This window comes from Salmo salar, chromosome 18, assembly GCF_965601325.2.
Source record: "Salmo salar chromosome 18, fSalSal1, whole genome shotgun sequence".
Classification (NCBI taxonomy): Eukaryota; Metazoa; Chordata; class Actinopteri; order Salmoniformes; family Salmonidae; genus Salmo; species Salmo salar.
The window spans coordinates 79,317,031-79,341,160 of record NC_138308.1 but is presented as its reverse complement, the minus strand read 5'-3'; the positions used below and the strand labels follow the sequence as shown (position 1 = coordinate 79,341,160).

The 24,130-nt window shown below is 43.2% G+C and overlaps 1 protein-coding gene across 3 annotated transcripts in view; it reads right to left on the bottom strand.

The window, feature by feature from the left end:
- The window catches only part of LOC106577771 (neuroligin-2), a 314,603-nt gene that overhangs the window by 179,602 nt on the left and 110,871 nt on the right, over positions 1 to 24,130 (bottom strand). For all 3 annotated transcript variants that reach the window (XM_045701405.2, XM_045701404.2, XM_014156101.3), the window contains one exon: positions 20,452 to 21,417. In XM_045701405.2, coding sequence (XP_045557361.1) covers positions 20,452 to 20,950 — 499 coding nt within the window. In that variant the 5' untranslated portion in view covers positions 20,951 to 21,417. The remainder of the gene's footprint in view (positions 1 to 20,451; positions 21,418 to 24,130) is intronic.

The window sequence follows — 24,130 nt, the reverse complement described above, 5'->3', positions numbered from 1 at the left end:
TCTCAAATTTGGACTCATCAGACCAAAGGACAGAATTCCACCGGTCGTGTTTCTTGGCCCAAGCATGTCACTTCTTATTATTGTTGTCCTTTAGTAGGGTTTCTTTGCAGGAATTCAACCATGAAGGCCTGATTCACACAGCCTCCTCTGAACAGTTGATGTTGAGATGTGTCTGTTACTTGAACTCTGTGAAGCATTTATTTGGGCTGCAATCTGAGGTGCAGATAACTCTAATGAACTTACCCTCTGCAGCAGAGGTAACTCTTTTTATCTTCATTTCCTGTGGCGGTCCTCATGAGAGCCAGTTTTATCATAGCACTTGATGGTGTTTGCGACTGCACTTGAAGAAACTTTCACAGTTCTTGAAGTTCTCGGGATTTATTGACCTTCATGTCTTAAAGTAATGGTGACGTTTCTCTTTGCTAATTTGAGCTGTTCTTGCCATAATATGGACAAATAGGGCTATCTTCTGTATACCACCCCTACCTTGTCAAAAGGTTGGCTCAAATGCATTAAGAAGGAAAGAAATTCCACAAATGAACTTTTAACAAGGCACACCTGTTAATTGAAATGCATTCCAGGTGACTACCTCATGAAGCTGGTTGAGAGAATGCCAAGAGTGTGCAAAGCTGTCAAGACAAAGGGTGGCTACTTTGAAGAATCTCAAATCTCAAATATATTTTGATTTGTTTAACACTTTTTTGGTTGCTACATGATTCCATATGTGTTATTTCATAGTTTGGATGTCTTCACTATTATTCTACAATGTAAAAATTCTTTAAAAATAAAGAAAAACTCTGTAATGAGTAGATGTGTCCAAACTTTTGACTGGAACTTTTCCAAAAACATCTTCCAAAATATAGTATATGAATGTATTGTTTCCCAAGGTGAATTCAAGAACAAGTAACAATGGATGCACTGAGTGGGGTGGATCTGTTCCCTCTCTATCTATCTCCACACAGATGGATAACTGATCTAGAATCAGTAAAGACACCTTGATTCCCACACAGAGCTTACTATACATCACAAGAATAGAACCAACACTGTGGTTGCGTCCCAAATGGCACCCTATTCCCTATTTAGTGCACTGCTTTTGACAAGGGCCCAGAAGGCTCTTGTCAAAAGTATTGCAAAATGTAGGGAATAGAGGGCAATTTGAGATGCAGTCTGTGCATGTATCTAGTCTCTTCTATTACCATAACTACTCACAGTTGTTATAGATCTATAGTACGATAGATCTGCATGCATTTCCTTTTACACACAAGTGTGTAACTGATCTAGAATTATAGATCTGGATTCCCTAAGGGACCCTATTCAACTACATTGCGTGCACAATGATTAGTCAAGTGAGTATTCTGATCTTATCATTGTTTCTATTCACATTTTCCAACTCCAAACCATATAAACTTGAATGCTTATTGGATTGAATCATTTTCAGGTGATATGTATTTGTGTAATGAGGGAGGGTGTGGAGAAAGTGAATAACACCTTATATCAAGGTGTGCATAATTATTAGGCAGCCTCATTACCGCAGGTAAAATGGGCCAAAAAAGAGATTTAACTGACACTGAAAAGCCAAAAATGTAAAATGGCTTTCAGACGGATGCGACACTCTTTAAATAGCTAAACTATTGAGGCGTGACCACCGGACAATCAAAAGTTTTGTTGCGAATAGTCAACTGGGGCGCAAAAAACGCATGGGGAAGAAAAGGCGCAAATTAACTGCAAAAGACTTGAGAAGAATTAAACGTCAAACTACCAGGAACCCATTATCCTCCAGTGCCACCGTATTCCAGAACTGCAACCTACCTGGAGTGTTCAGAAGTACAAGGTGTCAAGTGCTCAGAGACATAGCCAACGTCAAGAAGACTGAAACAAGACCACCACTGAATAAGATTCAGAAGTTGAAGCGTCAAGATTGGGCAAAGAAATACCTGAAGACAGATTTTTCAAAGGTTTTATGGACAGATGAAATGAAAGTGACTCTTGATGGACCAAATGGATGGGCCCGTGGCTGGATCAGTAATGGATACAGGGCACCACTTTGAGTCAGGTGCCAGCAAGGTGAAGGAGGGGTACTGGTATGGGCTGCTATCACTGAGGATGAGGTAGTTGGACCTTTTTGGGTTGAAGATGGACTGAAACTCAACTCCCAAACCTACTGCCAGTTTCTGGAAGATTCTTTCGTCAAACAGTGATACAGGAAGAAGTCCTCAGCATTCTAGAAGGCCATGATCTTTATGCAGGACAATGCTCCATCACATGCATCCAAGTACTCCACTGCTTGGCTAGCCAGCAAGGGCCTCAAAGATGCCTGAATAATGACCTGGCCCCCTTCCTCACCTGACTTAAATCCTATTGAGAACTTGTGGGCCCTTCTCAAACGTGAGATTCACAGTGAGGGAAGATAATACACCTCTTTGAACAGCATTTGGGAGGCTGTGGTTGCTGCTTCAGTGAAAATTGATCGCGAACAGATCAAGAAACTGACAGACTCCATGGATGGAAGACTCATGGCAGTTATTGAAAATAAGGGTGGCTATATTGGTCACTGAATATTTTTGAAAGGCCAAAAATGTTATATAATTGTCATTTTGTGTTACTTATCTGTTACACTTACTCTAAAAATTGAGAATCAACAAGTGAGTTGAGAGAAATTATTTTTTACATTTAGTTGCCAAATAATTCTGCACACTAATAGTTACCTAATAATTGTGCACACTTATATATTTCCCTGAGAAAGACAAAACTCACTTTTCCTTTGTTAAACATTCAGGTTTGAGGTTCAATAACATTTTGGATTGACTGAGAGCACTGTGTTTGTTCAACAGTAAAATTAATCCAGAGGAATACAATTTGCCTAACAATTGTGCACGCAGTGTATATAAAACTATCCGGGGAAGAGTTGATGGTGACACTTCAAACTCTTTTCCCTGACAGGGAATAACGTTCGTCTAAATCCAGTGTTTGGTATAAGAAACATTTCTATATTCACTTCTCATCCAGATCCTACTGTATGTTGAAGATTAGAGATTGAAAGGTGGTGCTGTTTTCCCCTTAGCTACAAATGAAAGGGGCAGCATGTACAATTGGGAAGTTTACATACACTTAGGTTGGAGTCATTAAAACTGGTTTTTCAACCACCCCACAAATTTCTTGTTAACAAACTATAGTTTTGTCAAGTTGGTTAGGACATCTACTTTGTGCATGACACAAGTCATTTTTCCAACAATTGTTTACAGACAAATTATTTCCCTTATAATTCACTATATCACAATTCCAGTGGGTAAGAGGTTTACATACACTAAGTTCACTGTGCCTTTAAACAGCTTGGAAAATTCCAGAAAATGATGTCATGGCTTTAGAAGCTTCTGATAGGCTAATTCACATCATTTGAGTCAATTGGAGGTGTACCTGTGGATGTATTTCAAGGCCTACCTTCAAACCCAGTGCCTCTTTGCTTGACATCATGGGAAAATCAAAAGAAATCAGCCAAGACCTCAGAAAAAAATTGTAGACCTCCACAAGTCTGGTTCATCATTGGGAGCAATTTCCAAACGCCTGAAGGTACCACAATCATCTGTACAAACAATAGTACGCAATTATAAACACCATGGGACCACACAGCCGTCATACCGCGCAGGAAGTTCTGTCTCCTAGAGATGAACGTACGTTGGTGCGAGAAGTGCAAATCAATCCCAGAACAACAGCGAAGGACCTTGTGAAGATGCTGTAGGAAACAGGTACAAAAGTATCTATATCCACAGTAAAAAAAGTCCTATATTGACATAACCTGAAAGGCCGCTCAGCAAGGAAGAAGCCACTGCTCCAAAACCACCATAAAAAAGCCAGACTAAGGTTTGCAACTGCACATGGGGACAAAGATCGTACTTTTTGTAGAAATGTCCTCTGGTCTGATGAAACAAAAATAGGACTGTTTTGCCATAATGACTATCGTTATGTTTGGAGGAAAAAGGGGGAGGCTTGCAAGCCAAAGAACACCATCCCAACCGTGAAGCACGGGGGTGGCAGCATCATGTTGTGGTGGTGCTTTGCTGCAGGAGGGACTGGTGCACTTCACAAAATAGATGGCATCATGAGGATGGAAAATGATGTGGATATATTGAAGCAACATCTCAAGACATCAGTCAGGAAGTTAAAGCTTGGTCGCAAATGGGTCTTCCATATGGACAATGACTCCAAGCATACTTCTAAAGTTGTGGTAAAATGGCTTAAGGACAACAAAGTCAAGGTATTGGAGTGGCCATCACAAACCCCTGACCTCCATCCTATAGAACATTTGTGTGCAGAACTGAAAAAGCGTGTGCGAGCAAGGAGGCCTGCAAACCTGACTCAGTTACACCAGCTCTGTCAGGAGGAATGGGCCAAAGTTCACCCAACTTATTGTGGGAAGCTCGTGGAAGGCTACCCAATACTGACCTAAGACAGGGAATTTTTACTAGGATTAAATGTCAGGAATTGTGAAAAACTGAGTTTAAATGTATTTGGCTAAGGAGTATGTAAACTTCCAACTTCAACTGTAGAAAAAGATGGAAAGAGAGGAGAGGAGGGAAGAGAGGAGGGAAGAGAGGAGGGAAGAGAGTAGGGGAGAGAGGAGTGTAGAGAGTAGGGGAGAGAGGAGTGGAGAGAGCAGGGGAGAGAGGAGGGAAAGCAAGATGGTTGGGTATAGAGGAAGAAGAGTAGTGGAAGAAAAAGGGTGGCAATGCAGGAAGGAGAGTGATAATGTGAGAGTTGAATAAAGAGACAGAATGAGAGAGAGCGAGGGAGAAGGAGAGAGTGAGTGGGGAGCTAAGTCAATACAATAGAAGACCCAGGCAAATACCACAACAGCGTAGCGGTGAGACAGAGGAGGAATTCAGGAGCATGTGACTAACCCCCCCCACTACCCACCTCCCTACACAAACACATGCTCTCTTTCCCTCCCTCTCCCTCCCTTTCTGCCTCAGAGGTTATAAATAGCCCTCATTCAAAGGTAAATGGATGTGGTCTCTGACGTGTGCTCACAGGGAAAAGCAGGAAGCGATGGAGGGTTGCCAAGACGACCTACCTCTCCCCCTTCACCCCCACCTACCGCTTTCCTCCCCGGCTCACATTATCGATCTAAACTACCGTACCCTCCCTCCCTCTGCTTCTATCACTCTCCCTCCTTCATCTCATCCATTTAGTCTTTTCTTGACAAGGCTATTCTTTTCTGGGTCTCTTAAACGCCCAGACCCCTCTCATTTGCATTGGATATATAGAAATAAACATCAACCTATACCCTTACACCCCTAACACTGAACACACACCACACACACACACAGACACAACCCCTCTTACCACCCAGTCAAGTACACACCCTCCAGCGTAGCTCCGGCTGCTTACTTCCACACGTATCAGAGTGTTACCAGTCTGTGTTCATTAATACGGAATAAAAATCCTTACTGGGTAATTGTGTGTGAGAGTGTGCGTGAGAGTGTGCGTGAGAGTGTGTGTGTGTGTGTGTGTGTGTGTGTGTGTGTGTGTGTGTGTGTGTGTGTGTGTGTGTGTGTGTGTGTGTGTGTGTGTGTGTGTGTGTATAACTGGGTAATTGACCCAGGCTGATGTAATTCCTCCCCCAAAGCCAAATGAAAGCCTCGTTTGACCGCGTTCCTGCTATTGAAAATGATGGGATCGGCTCTGAAGAGTCAAAAAGAGGGAGGGGCAGGGAGCGCTTTGGTTCGGCGACCGGTCTGCTGTTTATGTTGTGCAAGAGTAGTTTGTGTTCCTACCTACCACCCTCCATCTCTTCATCCCTCAATTCCTCCATCCCCACAATCTCTCCCAAAAAATAGATATTATTCCCCACAGATCTAGTGCGCTTTAATTTAACTTCTGTTCCCCTCTTATATTTTCCTTTCACTATCTTTCTGTTTTGCAGTTTGCTGTTTCGTCTCCTCCAGTTTCATCAACACCTTTACTTCAAAGGGAGAAGTGTGTGTGTGTAGTGCGTGTGTGGTGTGTACGTGTGTGAGTGAGTGGTGAGTGAAAGTGTCAGTGTGTGTGTGTGTACGTATGTGTGAGTACAGTGGGTACTCCTACCAATTACTAGGCCCCTATACATACATCACCAAGGCCTTTACTTATTTTTTTTTCAATTTAAAGTTTTATTAAAGTTTTCTTGTTTTTCAATCAACCAACAAAACACATTCCACATTCACAGATGTGACAGACTTAAAAAATAAAATAATAATAATATATATATATATATAAAACAATAAAAATAATAATAATAATAAAATAAAAATATATATATTCTATATACATACACACACACATACAAAGAATAATATACACACACACGCATACAAAGAATAATTATAAAAAAATAAATATATATATATAAAACTTGCAGCAGCACTATCAAGGTTCTTATTAGCTATTTCCAGCCTTAGCTGAGATGACGAGCAAATAATTAGTTTTTAGATTTTACAGCACCTTACACAACATGTATCTGCTCATTTCCCTAATCACCCCATTCACTCTGTCCAATTTGAAATATAGTTGAGTTGTGGAGACCAGAGTCTATCAAACTTGGGCTGTCTCTTGCGGAGGTCATAAGTGAGCTTTTCAAGAGGGAGAAAGTCAACAATCTGGTCAATCCACATTTTAAATGTAGGAGAGGTATTAGAGGCCCACAATAGAATAATACATTTCTTAGCAAAGTATGTAAGCACATTTTCTCTGTCAGGATCAAGAACAAAGTCCTGCTGGGCATTAAGAAGATAGATACATGGGGTCATATCAAACTGTACATCTAGTATTTTCTGTGCAGCAGTATGTATAGATTGCCAAAATCTGGCAATCTCTCTACAGTTCCAAAATACATGCATATGGGTTCCACTTTCAGAGGTACATATTTTACAGTTAAGAGAAATGTCTGTTTTCATTCTATGGAGTCTCAAAGGAGTGTAATAAAATGTGTACAAAAATGTACTGCTCCTCTACTCATTTTTACATTAGTATACCCTGTCGCAAACCTCCGCCCATAACTCATCACTGATAGTCAGACCTCCGCCCATAACTCATCACTGATAGTCAGACCAAGGTCCTTTTCCCAGATTATTTTCAAAGGAGTAAAGGAGGAGCCTCCTTTCTCAGAAAGGAGTCTATATATATAAGATATTTTGCCTTTAATGGATTGTGCTGTGACAAGAAGGGTTTCAACTTCATTCAGCTGAGCTCTAAACCTCCTCTTGGAAGTAAATGAGGAAATGACATGTCTAATTTGAAGATATTTAAAAAGAAAATGGGATCTTGGCACATTGAATTCACTGCAGAGCTCTTGAAAGGATTTCAGTGTAGTGGTTTTCTGATGAAATAGGTCTGAAAAGGTCCTGATTCTTAGAGTAAGATTAAAGTTGGCATCCCTCAGGGCTTTTGGCAAGTCTGGGTTGCCTACTATAGGTGAGTGAGAACATATTTGGGAGGAAATGCCCAGGTATTTCTTACAGATCCTCCACGCTAGTAGGGTGCTGTAAATCACAAAGGTTCTGACTATGTTGCCCACTTCACTAAAGTTATTAATGAATATAATTGAGCTTAGGGGCAATGAACCACAGGATTGGGCTTCTATCTGAATCCACGTTGGCTCTTGTCTGTTTGTGATCCATGTTAGCATGTTGCGGATTTGGGCTGACCAGTAGTACAATTGAAGGGAGGGAAAGGCAAGACCACCCTTAGATTCAGGTTTCGATAGAGTGAAGAACTTGATCCTAGGTTTTTTATTACCCCATATAAATTTGGTGATACTTTGGTTAGTTGTTTTGAAAAAGGAAACTGGCAGATAGCATGGGAGCATCTGAAATAAATAGTTCAGTCTAGGGAGGATGTTCATACGGATGACATTAATTCTTCCTACTAACCTAATTGGGAGGGAGATCCAGGTTTGGAGATCATTCTTGATTCAATCCAGGAGTGGAAGATCATTTTCCTTGAAAAGGCTATTCAGATCTGGTGTTCTGAAGATCCCAAGGTATTGAAACCCCTGTGTCTTCCATTGGAATGGACATAGTGTCTTCATAGAGCTGGTGAGTGTAATATTGAGAGGGCAGACAGTGCATTTGTTAAAATTTATCTTATAACCTGAAAACTTGCCATACTGAGCAATTGTGCCTAAAATGGGAGGGATTTCTCAGTGTTGGATATGTAGAGCAAGACATCATCCGCGTAGAGCGAAATCTTGTGCTGCAGGCCGCCTGCAGAAACACCCATAATACTTGGATTGCTCCTTATCAACTCTGCCAGACGCTCCGCCCCCAACAAATAGAGCAGGGGGGACAGCGAGCACCCTTGTCTTGTGCCCCGTCCTAAAGGGAATCTGTCAGAGTTCAGTCCATTAGTAGTCACCTTGGCATTTGGATGAGAGTATAGTGATTTGATCCATTTAATAAAGTTTGGGCCCATATTGAACTTTTCTAAGACTGAGAACAGAAAGCTCCACTCCATCCTGTCGAATGCCTTCTCAGCATCCAGTGAAGCCAGCAGGACAGGGGTCTTCTGTGCATTTACTTGATCAATAATATAAAAAAGATGGCGGATGTTATCAGAAGAGTATCTGTCTCTAATAAATCCAGTTTGGTCCGCTTTTATTATTTTGGGAAGCAGAGTGTTTAGTCTTTTGGCGAGCAATTTGGTCATTATTTTGTGGTCGAAATCCAACAAGCTTATGGGCCGGAAGGACGAGCGGGATAGAGGGTCCTTGTCTTTTTTGAGCAACACTGTAATGCGAGCTGTTTGCATTGAGTCTGGGAGAACTCCGTTTTTGCAAAAATCCTCTAGCATTGGCATGAAAATAGGGCTAAGCTGGGGCCAAAAAGCTTTATAGAACTCTCTGGGGAATCCATCTGGGCCTGGGGACTTATTAGGTGGCATGGAAGTAATTGCCTCCAGGACCTCCTCAGGAGTGAAGGTGGAGTTGAGATCTTCTTGGTCGGTCTCTGATAATTAAAGTAGTGAGAGTCCCTCTAGGAAGGAATGGAGTTCTGCCTCCGTGTGTTTTGTCTCAGAGGTATATAGTTTGCAGTAAAAATCATGAAAAGTTAAATTTATATTTTTTGGGTCATATGTGACCTCGTCCTCTGCTGTTCGGATAGCCATGATTGTACGCTCTGACTGCTCTTTTTTTAATTGGTACGCAAGCAATCTACTCGGCCTATTGCTATACTCATACTCATACAGTATACTTCTGTTTAGTAAAGAAAAAAAATGTATTATCTCCCGAGTATAGTCCAAATTCAGTTTGACTTTGGCTGCTTTAAGTTGACTCCAGGAGGTGCTGGCTGGGTATTGTTTATGTACTTTTTCACAGCGTTCCAGCTCCCTCTCAAGATCTAACCTGTGTGCTTCCATTGCTTTTTTCTTAGAGGAAGCATATGCAATTAGATGACCTCGTAGTGTGGCTTTAGCAGCGTCCCACATTGTGGCCGGAGAAACAGGAGAATCTTTGTTTTCTTGTGTGTAGTTGTCTATCCATGTAGTAATCAATGTATGGAACGCTTCGTTTGATAACATGGAGGTGTTGAATTTCCAGCTCTTTGACCTCGGGATGTTTTTGCAGAGGTCAAAGCGGAGGTGGACAAAGGCGTGATCTGAAAGTGCTATGGGTCCGATTGTACACGTGGCTGAATTTATGAAACTCTTTGGGATAAAAATGTAATCTATACGGGAGTAGGTGTTATGGACATTAGAGTAGTATGTATAGTCCATAGATGAGCTATTAGTCTCTCTCCAGATATCTATCAGTCCCATCTCTTTAGTAAGAGAGTTCAACATTTTTGCAGATCTAGGATTTGTGGTGGGGATTTGAGATGATTTGTCTAGGGTTGGGTTAAGGGTACAATTAAAATCTCCGGCCACCATGCCAAAGGAAACACTATGCTCATTGAACAGGGTTATCATTTTTTACATGAAAGCAGGTGTATCTGTGTTAGGGGCGTATATGTTTAAGATAGTAATTGGTTGCCCATACAGTGACCCAGTTATCAAAATAAATCTCCCCTCTGGATCAGATATGTTTTTGTCAATTATGAATAGAACATTCTTATGGATAAGTATGGCTGTACCTCTACTGTTTGATTTGAAAGATGAGAAATACACCTGTCCCACCCAAGCTCTGTGGAGTTTGGCATGTTCGGCATCACAGAGGTGTGTCTCTTGTAATAGTGCGATGTCTGCTTTTTTTCCTTTTTTTCCCTTTTTTAGAGCACATAGTATCTTTGTCCGTTTTATTGCATGACCTAGACCATGGCAGTTCCATGTCAATAGATTTAAGGTGCTAGTCATCGTCATCGAACAGTAATCAAACTTTAGTGCAAGTCATCTCTGGGTAAAGGTGGATAATAGTTATAGCTGCGTTCACATAAAAGGAAAATAAATGGTGTACATAAAATAACAATCTCTGAACACCTCAGCCGAGTTCCCAAACAACTGGACATATCCCGTTGGATCTATTACCCCCCCCCCCCCCCCCCCCCCCCCTCAGTCTCAATTCTGTGTTCCGAAAAAAAAACAAAAAAAAACGGGAACAGCAACGCACCATGTCTCCCCCTCCCCACCAAAGAAATGCCTCATCCTCTCCTCTCCGCCCCGCATTGAGTAAATGACAGCGTAGCCCCCGTCCAGACCATATTAAAAGAGGGAGAAAATAAAATCAATAGCCCAGCCTACATATACCTCCCCCAAGGGACATAGGGAACCACAAATAATAATAGCAAAAAAAAGATAAATAAAAGTAGGCTGAAACGTTACTAGGCCTAGGTTAGGCTATAGAGCCTATCCCTCTCAGCTAAAGGAATATAAATATAGATTAGACTGCTATAATGACATTTAGCGGAGCGGGTGGGTCTTTGGATGTCGGTTATATGTTGTCTTACCTCCTTTAGTAATAACAGTAATCGCATTTAGTCATTGGTCCATTTCTCATTGAACAGGATTGTCTTTCAGAAAAACGTTTTGCCTCTTCGGGAGTTTTGAAGTGTCGCAGGGCTCCTTGGTGAAGAATCCTGAGCTCGTTTGGGTATTTGAATCCCCTAAAGATGCCTCGGTCAATGGAGTATTTCTTCACCTCTTCACCTCTTTCGGCGTATTCCAGCTGACAGGTCCTGGTGTTAAGTGAGTTTGGCGTTTCCCACTGTTATGGTGTTGCTTTTCACCGCCTGTAGGACTCGTTCCTTGTCGGTGAATCTCAGGAAACGTATGGTGATTGGGCGCGGTGGTTGTCTGGCTGCTGGTGGGGGCCTCAATGCTCGGTGAGCTCTCCTGAGTTCTATGGGCCTGTCGGTGGACAGGTGGAGCCACTCGGTAAGTTGTCTTGCAGGTAGCGGATCAGTGGCATGTTTCCCTCTTCATTTTTCGCCCAGATTTAATAGAACACAATTATTCCTTCGCCCCCTGTTTTCCAGGTCCTCTGTTTTCTCTTCCAGATGCTCTATTTTCTTTTTAGCATATGCTATTGTTTCCATGGCGTCTGTCAATAAGTTTTCCATGGATAGGATTCGCCCCTCTGCCTCATCCAGGCACCCCGCGTTATGGTTATCTTGTTGTTGATGTCAGGCAAAGCATTTTCCAGGATTGTCACCTTGCCCCCTATCGCACTGAGCTGAGAGTTAATGGCATCTAATTTAATGTTGAGTGCTGTACGTTGGGATCTCAGCTCAGAAAGGATGTCTTCGACAGAGTGCGAGGTTAGCATTTGTTGGACCTCGGGGGGGAACGGGTCCTCTTGCTCCTGGCTAATGGCACTAGCTTTTTCTGAAGCTAGCTGCTTCTTGGAGGCTTTTTCCGTCGCTAATGCTCGAGTCCGGGTAAAAATGTCACCTGTAATGTCGCCTTTTGTAGCCGCCATGACTTTTTGACTAAAGCTAAAGGAGTTTAAACTTGAAGTGGAGGTAAGATTAGGAATTGGAAACTACTTGTGCGGAGCTCTTAGTTCATGCGGCCATCTCGTTCAAGGGTCACGTGATCCCCCAGGCCTTTACTTCTAATTGTTTTTCATTTCCCCCAAGGAAAGATTGTGATCCACTTCTTTTCCTCTTTTATTTTCCCTTTTCCCCCTCTTCTACTGGAGGATACAAACAGAGGATAGGAGAACAATAAGGAGGAGAAAAACATCTGAGAAATAATCAAGGTTTGTTATCGCATCAAAGACAATGCATATCTTCCACTGGCAGACAGAGAGGCAGACAGAGAGGCAGACAGAGAGGCAGACAGAGAGGCAGACGGACAGGCAGACGGACAGACAGACGGACAGACAGACGGACAGACAGAAGGACGGACGGGCGGACGGGCACACGTCGGGAGGAGCAATACCTATTTATTTATTTACTTTCTGGTATATTTGTTTATTTATTTATTTATTATTATCGTCATCTAACAGTGTACAGCGTGTCTGAATATAGATGTAGCTTTACTGCCTAGTGCTCATTGCGTTAGTATTGAGTGAACATCTTAATATCACCTATCAGAATGTGACAGGAAAATACGCTCACTGACCAGTTTATTAGGTACACCACCCCGTTCAAGAAAATGGTTATCTCCTACAGACAGTGAGTCACATGGCCGTGGCATGCTATGTAAAGCAGGCAGACAGGCATCAAGGCATTCAGTTAACCTGTTAGGGCTAGGGGGCAGTATTTGCACGGCTGGATAAAAAAAATGTACCCGATTTAATCTGGTTACTAATCCTACCCAGTAACTAGAATATGCATATACTTATTATATATGGATAGAAAACACTCTAAAGTTTCTAAAACTGTTTGAATGGTGTCTGTGAGTATAACAGAACTCATTTGGCAGGCAAAACCCTGAGACATTTTCTGACAGGAAGTGGATACCTGATGTGTTGTATTACCTTTAAACCTATGCCATTGAAAAACACAGGGGCTGAGGAATATTTTGGCACTTCCTATTGCTTCCACTAGATGTCACCAGCCTTTACAAAGTGTTTTGAGTCTTCTGGAGGGAGATCTGACCGAACAAGAGCCATGGAACGATGATGGCCCATTAGACACCTGGCGCGCGAGTTCATGTTGGGTACCCTCGTTCCAATACGTTATAAAAGAGTATGCATTCGTCCACCTTGAATATTATTCATGTTCTGGTTAAAAAAGGCCCTAATGATTTATGCTATACAACGTTTGACATGTTTGAACGAACGTAAATATATTTTTTCCTCTCGTTCATGAAGTGAAGTCCGGCGGGCTTAGATCATGTGCTAACAAGACGGAGATTTTTGGACATAAATGATGAGCTTTTTTGAACAAAACTACATTCGTTATGGACCTGTGATACCTGGAAGTGACATCTGATGAAGACAATCAAAGGTAATGGATTATTTACATAGTATTTTCGATTTTAGATCTCCCCAACATGACGACTAGTCTGTATCGCAACGCGTATTTTTCTGGGCGCAGTGCTCAGATTATTGCAAAGTGTGATTTCCCAGTAAGGTTATTTTTAAATCTGGCAAGTTGATTGCGTTCAAGAGATGTAAATCTATAATTCTTTAAATGACAATATAATATTTTACCAATGTTTTCTAATTTTAATTATTAATTTGTGATGCTGACTTGACTGCCGGTTATTGGAGGGAAACGATTTCCTCAACATCAATGCCATAGTAAAACGCTGTTTTTGGATATAAATATGAACTTGATAGAACTAAAAATGCATGCATTGTCTAACATAATGTCCTAGGAGTGTCATCTGATGGAGATTGTAAAAGGTTAGTGCATCATTTTAGCTGGTTTTATGGTTTTGGTGACCCTGTCTTTGAATTGACAAAACATTACACACAACTCTTGTAAATGTACTGTCCTAACATACTCTAAATTTATGCTTTCGCCGTAAAACCTTTTTGAAATCGTAAAACATGGTTAGATTAAGGAGATGTTTATCTTTCAAAGGGTGTAAAATAGTTGTATGTTTGAAAAATTTGAATTTTGACATTTATTTGGATTCAAATTTGCCGCTCTTGAAATGCACCTGCTGTTGATGGAGTGCACCACGGGGGGGACGCCTGCGTCCCACCTAGCCCATAGAGGTTAATGTTTGATTGAACGTTAGAATGGGAGAAATTAGTGACCTAAGCGACTTTGAGCGTGGTGACGGTTCCAGTATCTCAGACAAGGCCTGCATCCTGGGATTTTCACACACGACTGTGTCTAGGGTTTACCACGAATGGAGCGACAAACAAAAAACATCCAGTCAGCAGGCAGTCCTGTGGGTGAAAACAGCTCAGTAATGAGAGGTCAAAGGAGAATGACAAGAATCGTACAAGCTAACAGGTAGGCCACAAACAGACAAATAACGACGCAGTACAACAGTGGTGTGCAGAGCGGCATCTCGGAACGCACAACTCATCAATCCTCATCACGGATGGGTTACTGCAGCAGACCAACACACCGGGTTCCACTCCTATCAGCTAAAAACAAGAAGAAGCGGCTCCAGTGGGCACGTGATCACCAACACTGGATAATTGAGGAGTGAAAAAACATCATCTAGAACATCACACCGAGTTCAGTTTCGCTTGAGTGGCCTGGTCAGTCCACAGACCTTTGGAATGAGATGGAACGGGCTGTTCACAGCACGAATCTACCGCCGTCCAATTTGCAGCAACTGCGTGATGCCATCACATCAGCATGAACCAACATCCCTGTGGCACGTTTCTGACACCTTGTAGAATGCCCCAAAGAATTCAGTCTGTTCTATGGGCAAAAGGGGGTCCGACCCGGTACTAGATGGGGGGTTTCAATGGGTACAGTATATCACATATTATGTGTATGACTGGTACTGTATATCACATATTATGTGTATGGATGGGTATTGTATATCACACATTATGTGTATGGATGGGTACTGTATATCACACATTATGTGTATGACTGGTACTGTATATCACATATTATGTGTATGGATGGGTACTGTATATCACATATTATGTGTATGGATGGGTACTGTATATCACATATTATGTGTATGACTGGTACTGTATATCACATATTATGTGTATGGATGGGTACTGTATATCACACATTATGTGTATGACTGGTACTGTATATCACATATTATGTGTATGGATGGGTATTGTATATCACACATTATGTGTATGGATGGGTACTGTATATCACATATTATGTGTATGGATGGGTACTGTATATCACACATTATGTGTATGACTGGTACAGTATATCACATAGTATGTGTATGGATGGGTACTGTATATCACACATTATGTGTATGACTGATACTGTATATCACATATTATGTTTATGACTGGTACTGTATATCACACATTATGTGTATGGATGGGTACTGTATATCACATATTATGTGTATGACTGGTACTGTATATCACATATGTGTATGGATGGGTACTGTATATCACATATTATGTGTATGACTGGTACTGTATATCACATATTATGTGTATGACTGGTACTGTATATCACATATTATGTGTATGGATGGGTACTGTATTTCACATATTATGTGTATGACTGATACTGTATATCACATATTATGTGTATGGATGGGTACTGTATATCACACATTATGTGTATGACTGATACTGTATATCACATATTATGTGCATGGATGGGTATCTGGATGACTGGAGAGTGGGATGGGTTGTTTTAATCCCCCCAATGGGGATGAGTGTTAAGGGATGAGTGTTAGGGGATGAGAGTTAAGGGATGAGTGTTAAGGGATGAGTGTTAAGGGAATGGGTGTTAAGGGAATGGGTGTTAGGGGAATGGGTGTTAAGGGATGAGTGTTAAGGGATGAGTGTTAAGGGAATGGGTGTTAGGGGAATGGGTGTTAAGGGATGAGTGTTAGGGGAATGGGTGTTAGGGGATGAGTGTTAGGGGAATGAGTGTTGGCCGCCACTCAATCCCAAGCCTCGTCTGCGTCTGCTAGCGATGCCATCAATGGATCAACTGGAAGACCTAAATGAAACCACTGCCCCTCCCCCCTATACTGTAATAGCGTCAGGACAACTGCCACGGGTGTCCAGGCTCCCCCAGGGTCTCTAAGCCTGACACACCTCCTCCTCCTCATTGGCTCTCAGAACAGCATTGTGATAACAGCAGGACTGCTCCTTTAAATACACCAGAGAAAAGGGTTGATGAAAAAAGGTGCCTATAAAAAAACTTTTTGGCTAACTTGTGTGTATGTGTGTGTGGGGGGGGGGGGGGGGGTTAAATGTATTAAAACTAAGGCCACTGGGCCATGTTAGAATACGTTAAAGCGTAGTTAATGGGTAGGTGGAGTAGTGGGGTATAGAACAAAGTACATGGACTGTTTGTGTCCAGTAGTATGGTAGAGACCGGAGTTTAGGCCTGGCAGGTAAGTGGAACCCAAAGTACACAGGTAACAGAATAAAGTTTTTTCAGACAGCAAAGAAAAAGCCAAACTGTTCTGAGGGTTGATAAATCAGCAATGACTGTGTGTGTGTGTGTGTGTGTGTGTGTGTGTGTGTGTGTGTGTGTGTGTGTGTGTGTGTGTGTGTGCCAGAGCGCGTGCATGAATGTGTATTTATAGGTGTGTGTGTGTGTGTGTGTAAGTGTGTCTCCCCTGAACTCATCCTTCACACCCACAGCCAGCTCAGGGAGAAGAGAGAGACGCTGGGCAGCTGATCAATGCCTGCTCATCAGTCTCTGTCTAGGGGGTATATAGACTCACTTCACACACACACACACACGCGAGCGCACACACACCGAGAGAGACATAGACATATACATACTAGATAGCCTATCCCCTGGTCCCCATAGGAAGATAGTGTAGTGCCACTGTAGCTCGGTTGGTAGAGCATGGTGCTTGCAATGCCAGGGTTGTGGGTTCGATTCCCACGGGGGGCCAGTATTTAAAAACGTAATAAAATGTATGCACTCTACTGTAAGTTGCTCTGGATAAGAGTGTCTGCTAAATGACTAAAAATGTAAAAATGTAGGGCTGATGGTAGTCAATGTCACCGCAGAATGTCCATATAACTATTACACACAGCAATCACGTTGTTGTTTAACAACAAACTGAGAGGTTGAAGGTCAAACACTCTGGGTAAGCCTGTAATGACACCCTATTGCCTAGTGGAAAATCAGCCATTCTGCCCTTGAGCAGGTCAGTTAACCCCTAACAACAGCTGCCACCGGGTGCTGATGACGTCGATTCAGAGGGTTGGGTTAAATGCGGAAGACACACTTCAGTTGAATTCATTCAGTTGTTCAACTGACTAGGTACCCCCTTCCCTAGTGCACTATAAATGGAATAGGATGCCATAACCCTGGTTAAAAGTAGTAGTAGGGAATAGGATGCCATTTTGAATGCAGCCTCAGAGTTGTGCGTGTGTGTGAAAATCCCCATGTAAATGAGCAGAAGAAGAGACCGCAAAAAGACAGAGACTGAGAGAAGCTTGATCTGATTTAGAGATAGGTGGTGTAGGACTGTGTCCCAAATGGCACCCTATTCCCTATATAGTGCACTACTTTAGACCAGACTGATCAAACGATACACAGAGAACAGGGTGCCTTTTGGGCCTAAACCTAGGTGTTGAGGGTTTGAAGGGGGAGAAGGGGGAAGTGGTGAGCCCTATCTCACTGAGAGGTGTCAGGGGGGAAAGACTGATGCTATCTGGAGAGATGGTGGGATGGTGAGACCCAGATCAACACCTTTGACACACTGCGGGATCATTGGATGGGAAATACACACACACACACACACACACACACACACACACACACACACGGCAGATCACCGTGGAACCCCCAGTGGAGCTGGGGGCTGTACTGTTAAAGTGCTATTTGGTGTTATTTCAGAGCAGAGAGCACTGTCTTCGTGTAGTGTTTCTCAGGACACACACACAAACTTTAGAAAAAAAGCACACGTAAAAACCTCTCATAAAAGTCTAGATAGTACATAGTGTTAGTAACAGTTGACAGTGAGTATGTAAAAAGCTAGATCTTGGCAGTTTGGAGGCCAGTCTATGATATTGAAAAAGACAAGTTGACAGACCAAACAGAACCCTGTGGGTGATGGTGAAGCATAGAAAAGTATCAGGTTCTTATATCTTTGCAATAAACCCCACACAGCCATGCAATCTCCATAGACAAACATTGACAGTAGAATGACCTTACTGAAGAGCTCAGTGACTTTTAACGTGGCACCATCATAGGATGCCACCTTTCCAACAAGTCAGTTTGTCAAATTCCTGCCCCGCTAGAGCTGCACGGTCAAACGTAAGTGCAGTTATTGTGATGTGGAAACGTCTAGAAGCAACAATGGCTCAGCTGCAAAGTGGTAGGCCCAAGCTCACAGAACAAGACCGCTGAGTGCTGAAGCATGTAAAAATAGTCTGTCCTTGGTTGCAAACCTCACTACCAAGTTCCAAACTGTGTCTGGAAGCAACGTCAGCCCAATAACTGTTCGTCGGGAGCTTCATGAAATGGGTTTCCATGGCCGAGCAGCCGCACACAAGCCTAAGATTGCCATGCACAATGCCAAGCGTCAACTATAGAGGTGCAAAGTTCACCGCCATTGGACTCTGGAGCAGTGGAAATGCGTTCTCTGGAGTGATGAATCGCACTTCACCAGGTGCCATTTTTTTATTTATTTTATTTACTTAACCTTTATTTAACTAAGCAAGTCAGTTAAGAACAAATTCTTATTTAAAATGAAGGCCTAGGAACAGTGGGTTAACTGTCTTGTTCAGGGGCAGAACGACAGATTTTTACCTTGTCAGCTCGGGGATTCGATCTGCCAAACTTTCGTCACTGGCCCAACGCTCTAATCACTAGGTTACCTGCCTCCCCAAATCCAACGGATTAATCTGGGTTTGGCAGATTCCAGGAGAACGCTACCGTCCCAAATGCATAGTGCCAACTGTAAAGTTTGGTGAAGGAGGAATAATGGTCTGGGGCTGTTTTTCATGGTTCGGGCTAGCCCTCTTAGTACCAGTGAAGGGTAATCTAAACGCTACAGCATACAATGACATTCTAGACGATTCTGTGCTTCCAATTTTGTGGCAACAGTTTGGGGAAGGCCCACTCCTGTTTCAGCATGACAATGCCCCGTGCACAAAGCGAGGTCAATACAGAAATGGTTTGTCGAGATTGGGGTGAAAGAACTTGAATGACCTGCACAGAGCCCTGACCTCAACTCCACCGAACACCTTTGGGATGAATTGGAACGACAACTGCGAGCCAGGCCTAAACGCCCAACATCAGTGGCCGACCTCACTAATGCTCGTGGCTGTCCCCGCAGAAATGTTCCAACATCTAGTGGAAGCCTTCCCAGAATAGTGGAGGCTGTTAAAGCAGCAAAGGGGGGATCAACTTCATATTAATGCCCATGATTTTGAGATGCTCAACGAGCAGGTGTCCACATACATTTGGACATGTAGTGTATTTCCTACAAGCTGATCGAAATGTAAACGTTTCTGAGTTCGTCTGTTCATAGGAGAAAAGTATGAAAAATGAAAAGATTTAATTCCCCTGGCAAAAGAAATTTGGAAATTATTTGGAGCAAGGAGAGAAGTTTCTAGGGAGGTTTTAGATAAAGTATTTCTGGTGACAGATGACAGTTGAGTTGAAAGAAACTCTGTCCTCCTCTCCTTCCCTTCCTGCACCCCAGACCATCGAAGATTGACACAACTGTCAGAAAATTATTTTGAGGCAAAGCAAGGAGGGTTTGAATCAGTAGAAGAAACCTTACTTTTCCTCAGGGACGGACTGGCCATCTGGCATTTTGGGCAAATGCTAGATGGGCTAGTCCATTTTTAGCCAAGTGGGCCTGTCTAACTTGGACTTTTCACAGAAAATTATCATTATCTGGCTAGAAATGGGGACCTCAATGGAAAAAATTGGCCAGTGTGGGGGCCTCGAGGAAAAGAATGGGGCAGTGTATTAGAAAAGTGAGGGCCGGTTACTGGTCGTAGTCCGCCCCTGCTTTTCCTCCTTCCCTCTCCCCTTACCTTGTTCAGCCCAGACTCAGACATAGCTCAGTGGCACCTCTAAAAAGAAAATGGGAGAAGACCTTAAAATTGTCTGAAAATGATTTAGACAAGTAGAACAGGTTTCATAAAGTAACCGCTCATCAAACTTCATCTTCATGCCCCAGACCTACTGAACCAAAGAAAGATTCACGAAAAACATTTGTAAATGATTTGGGCAAGGAGAGTGAGGTTTCAGGGGGTTTAGATATGTTTTGGGTAAAAAAAAAAAAAGATTGTTGTAGCCTTATGTCTCACCCTGGACAAAAAAAGGACTAAAATAAGATAATTAGATAAGATCTAATGACAGATCCCACTCCACCTTCCATCTCCCCTTCCCATCCTCACCCTCCTACCCCCATGTAGGTGTATAGATAGACATGAGTGGCGCCCCCTATGGGAGAGAAGGACCACCCCTACCCGACACTCACCGTCCTCGGTGGGCACGTAGACGTTGAGGTAGAGGCAGTCCTCGCTCTGGTTCTGAATGTAGCTGGCTGCCACATCCAGGTTGTCTGTGAACCACACCGGCAACATGATCTCCGGCAGCACGCCGTGCACGTTCTGCGGGCACACCGGGGCGAATGCCGTGGCGTTGCGGATCTCCTGCCAAGAGCCCGGTGCCTCGGGCGGCTGAAAGCGGCGGTCTCCGATGGGCGCGGTGGCGTAGGGCACGCCCAGGTACTGCTCCACCGGGCCCAGGATCTCGTTGTTCAGGTCCTTTTTGAGCCCGCGCAGCTTGCCGTAGTTGGTGGTCACCGTGGGCAGCTTGTTGGCGGGGTCTATCTTCTGGCAGGAGGTCAGAGAGAGGCGGAGAGCCAGGCCCAACAGCCAGACTAGACAGGTGTCGGCCATGTTGCAGCAGGGGCGGGGACTAAAGCTGAGACCCCGCCCATTTGGCTTACACAGGGATAGAGGGAAAAGATACATGACTGATAGCTATAGACTCCACCTCCAACTCAATGATTATCGTCCGTCTATGTTAGGGTTCCAAAGAGGACTCAATGTTCATGAAGATATAGAATATTGGAGAGAAAGGGAATAGAAAGAGAACAAGAGAGAAGGGGTAGTTGAGAGTGTTTATGAAAGAAAAAGTGGACCCTCAGAAAGGGTGGAGGTCTGGAGCGAGGGAGTGAGTACAGGAGGAGGGGTGGAGGAGGAGTGGAGTGGTGTGGGTGGTGCAGTGTAAAACAGGGGGCTGGAGAGGTTGGGGGTTAGGGGGAGACCGGGCGGTCTTTAGAAGGTGTGGTTGTGGTCAGTGTTGGTGTTCTACGGTCGCGGGCGAGAACGGTTCCACGGTCAGAACTCTGTTACGTTCCATCCTCCTGTACGGTCCTCATCACGGTCGATGTCTGCGGTCACAGTTCCTGGTCAACTGTCGCCGTCACAAACGGACCCTGCAGAAGAGAGGGGGGAGAGAAGGAAGAGGAGAAAATAACAGATTAAGGATTACTTTTGATATCACAGATGGCCTACCAATCAGTACAGCCCATCATTCATGTCTGTATTGCTATCTGTGAATTTCCAGCTAATGACCTGTAAGTCATTTAGTGTACTGGGAATGAAAATCTATATCAATATCAATATCTTCTCTGACTTATTTCACCCATAAAAACAACCCCTACACATAGTGACAGCTCCAATACATCTATGTGGGGATTCATCATCATCAGTGTTCCAAAGATAACTCACTAAAGTATAGACATAATCATATCGCTCATCCAAGCCCTCTATGATCATCGCTGATCCATCCTTAGTCCTTATTATGCGCTGTAATCACCATGGAGACGCTATTGATGCCTCAATAGTTATAGATATTCATTTCCTATTAGGCAGCTGTGGCAAAGCTGACAAACAGTCACTCACACACACACACACACACACACACACACACACACGCACACACTCAGAAGGATGCACGCTTGGACACTCACACACACAGGGGCCCACACACACACACACACACACACACACACACACACACACACGATACTGGATTAGACCGGTCTTTCACTGACCGTAAGGGTCAATGGTCAACAGTGGCTGTTTATAAGCAGCTTAGAGAAGCTTCCGGATGCTTTGGATCCCAGCTGCGGCATGCAAACACAAACGCACGCACGCACACACACACACACACACACACACACACACACACACACACACACACACACACACACACACACACACACACACACACACACACACACACACACTCAATAAGTATATACACACATGGGAATGCACCAATCTGCACACACATACTGAGTGAGAGAGAGAGAAAGGGAGAGAGGGAGAGAAAAAGAGACTATCCAAAACAGAGATGTATGGATAAACCATTTCTCCAATCTTTTTAGCAGTATAACAAAGAACAAACAACAAAAAGATATACATGATCAAATACAAATCTTAGAATCAACTATCAAAGACTACCAGAAACCACTGGATTCTACAATTAAATTCTACAACCACCTAAAAGGAAGCGATTCCCAAACCTTCCATAACAAAGCCATCACCTACAGAGAGACGAACCTGGAGAAGAGTCCCCTAGGCAAGCTGGTCGAGGGGCTCTGTTCACAAACACAAACACACACCACAGAGCCCCAGGACAGCAACACAATTGGACCCAAGCACTGTTTTGGTTACAACATGATTCCATATGTGTTATTTCATAGTTTTCATGTCTTCACTATTATTCTACAATGTAGAAAATATTTCAAATAAAGAAAAACCCTTGAACGAGTAGGTGTGTCCTAACTTTTGACTGGTACTGTATGTTTCCCATGCCAATAAAGCCCCTTGAATTGAATTGAGAGGGAGAGAGAGATTTGCCTCTTATATTCCAGTGTTCCAAAGATCTCTCTCTCTCTCTCTCTCTCTCTCTCTCTCTCTCACTCTCTCACTCTCTCATCATTAATGTTACTGTCAAGCTGTACTCCTAGGCTGCGTACCAAATGGCACCCTATTCCCTATATAGTGCACTACTTTTGAACAGGGCCCATAGGGTTCTGGTCAGAAGTACTGCACTATGCAGGGATTAGGATGGCATTTGGAACACTCCCTTAGTCCCTCCAGTTTGTCCCTTGTTATTGGGTTATAACCAGCCCATAATTGCTCCATTTAATGTCCTCATTAACTGTATTATTGCTTCAGCTGTCTGGGTTTGCTTTTTGCCAATAAAGCTATTTGTATTTGGAATTGAGGGAGAGGAGACGGTGAGTTAATATGGAAGCAGAGTTCTGATGGTGCGATGAATTTAAACACAGATAGGTCGATGCAAATAATGGGAGTTGGTTTTGTGAAAAAAATACTCTTTCTTTGGTTCAAGGAAATGATACTGTATTTTATCTCAGTTCATGCAGTTTGGGGTAGAAAAGCATTGCGGATATGATGTGCCTTGTAAAGCTAGCGTGACTGTGGGGTGTGTAATTGGAATACAATGAAAATGTTCACCGTGTCTCGACTGTTATATTCCTTGTCCCCACTTTATTGTACATTCCATCCTGTTATGTTTCTGTCTGTTTCCATCGCTCCCTTGTGTGTCCTCTCTCTCTCTTTTCTCCCTCTATTCTTCTTTCCGCATTCCTATTATTTTCTCTCCCAGTCTTTATCCAAATCTTTTAGCCCCTAGAGTGTGCATGCATGCGTGCTTTTGAGGACACACGTTCCAGTTTGTGTGTGTGCCTCCATTCTTATACTGTATGTGTGTGTGTGTGTATGCACATTTTCCAGTGTATGTGTGTGTGCATCAGTATGTGTGTGTGTGTGTGTGCCTGTTCGCATCCGTGTGTGTGTTTAAACATTCCTGTGTGTGTGTGGGGGGGGGGGGGGGGTCTATAGTCTCTGTGTGGTTTCTCTTCTCCTAATTAAACCTCAGAGAGTGGAGAGGAGACACCAGAGAAACCCTACCCACGCACCCAATAACACACCAGGCCACAACACATTCAACTTTCATGCTCAAAAACACATAAAAGAGGCCAAGAGAGGAAGTCTCATCTTAGATCAGGAAGGTATATCGCAAAGAGAGGATACATCCATTGAGTGTTAATATGGAACTGATTTCAAGGCAGATCGTAACTACCTAAGGACTTTGTAACCCTGCTAAACTGATCA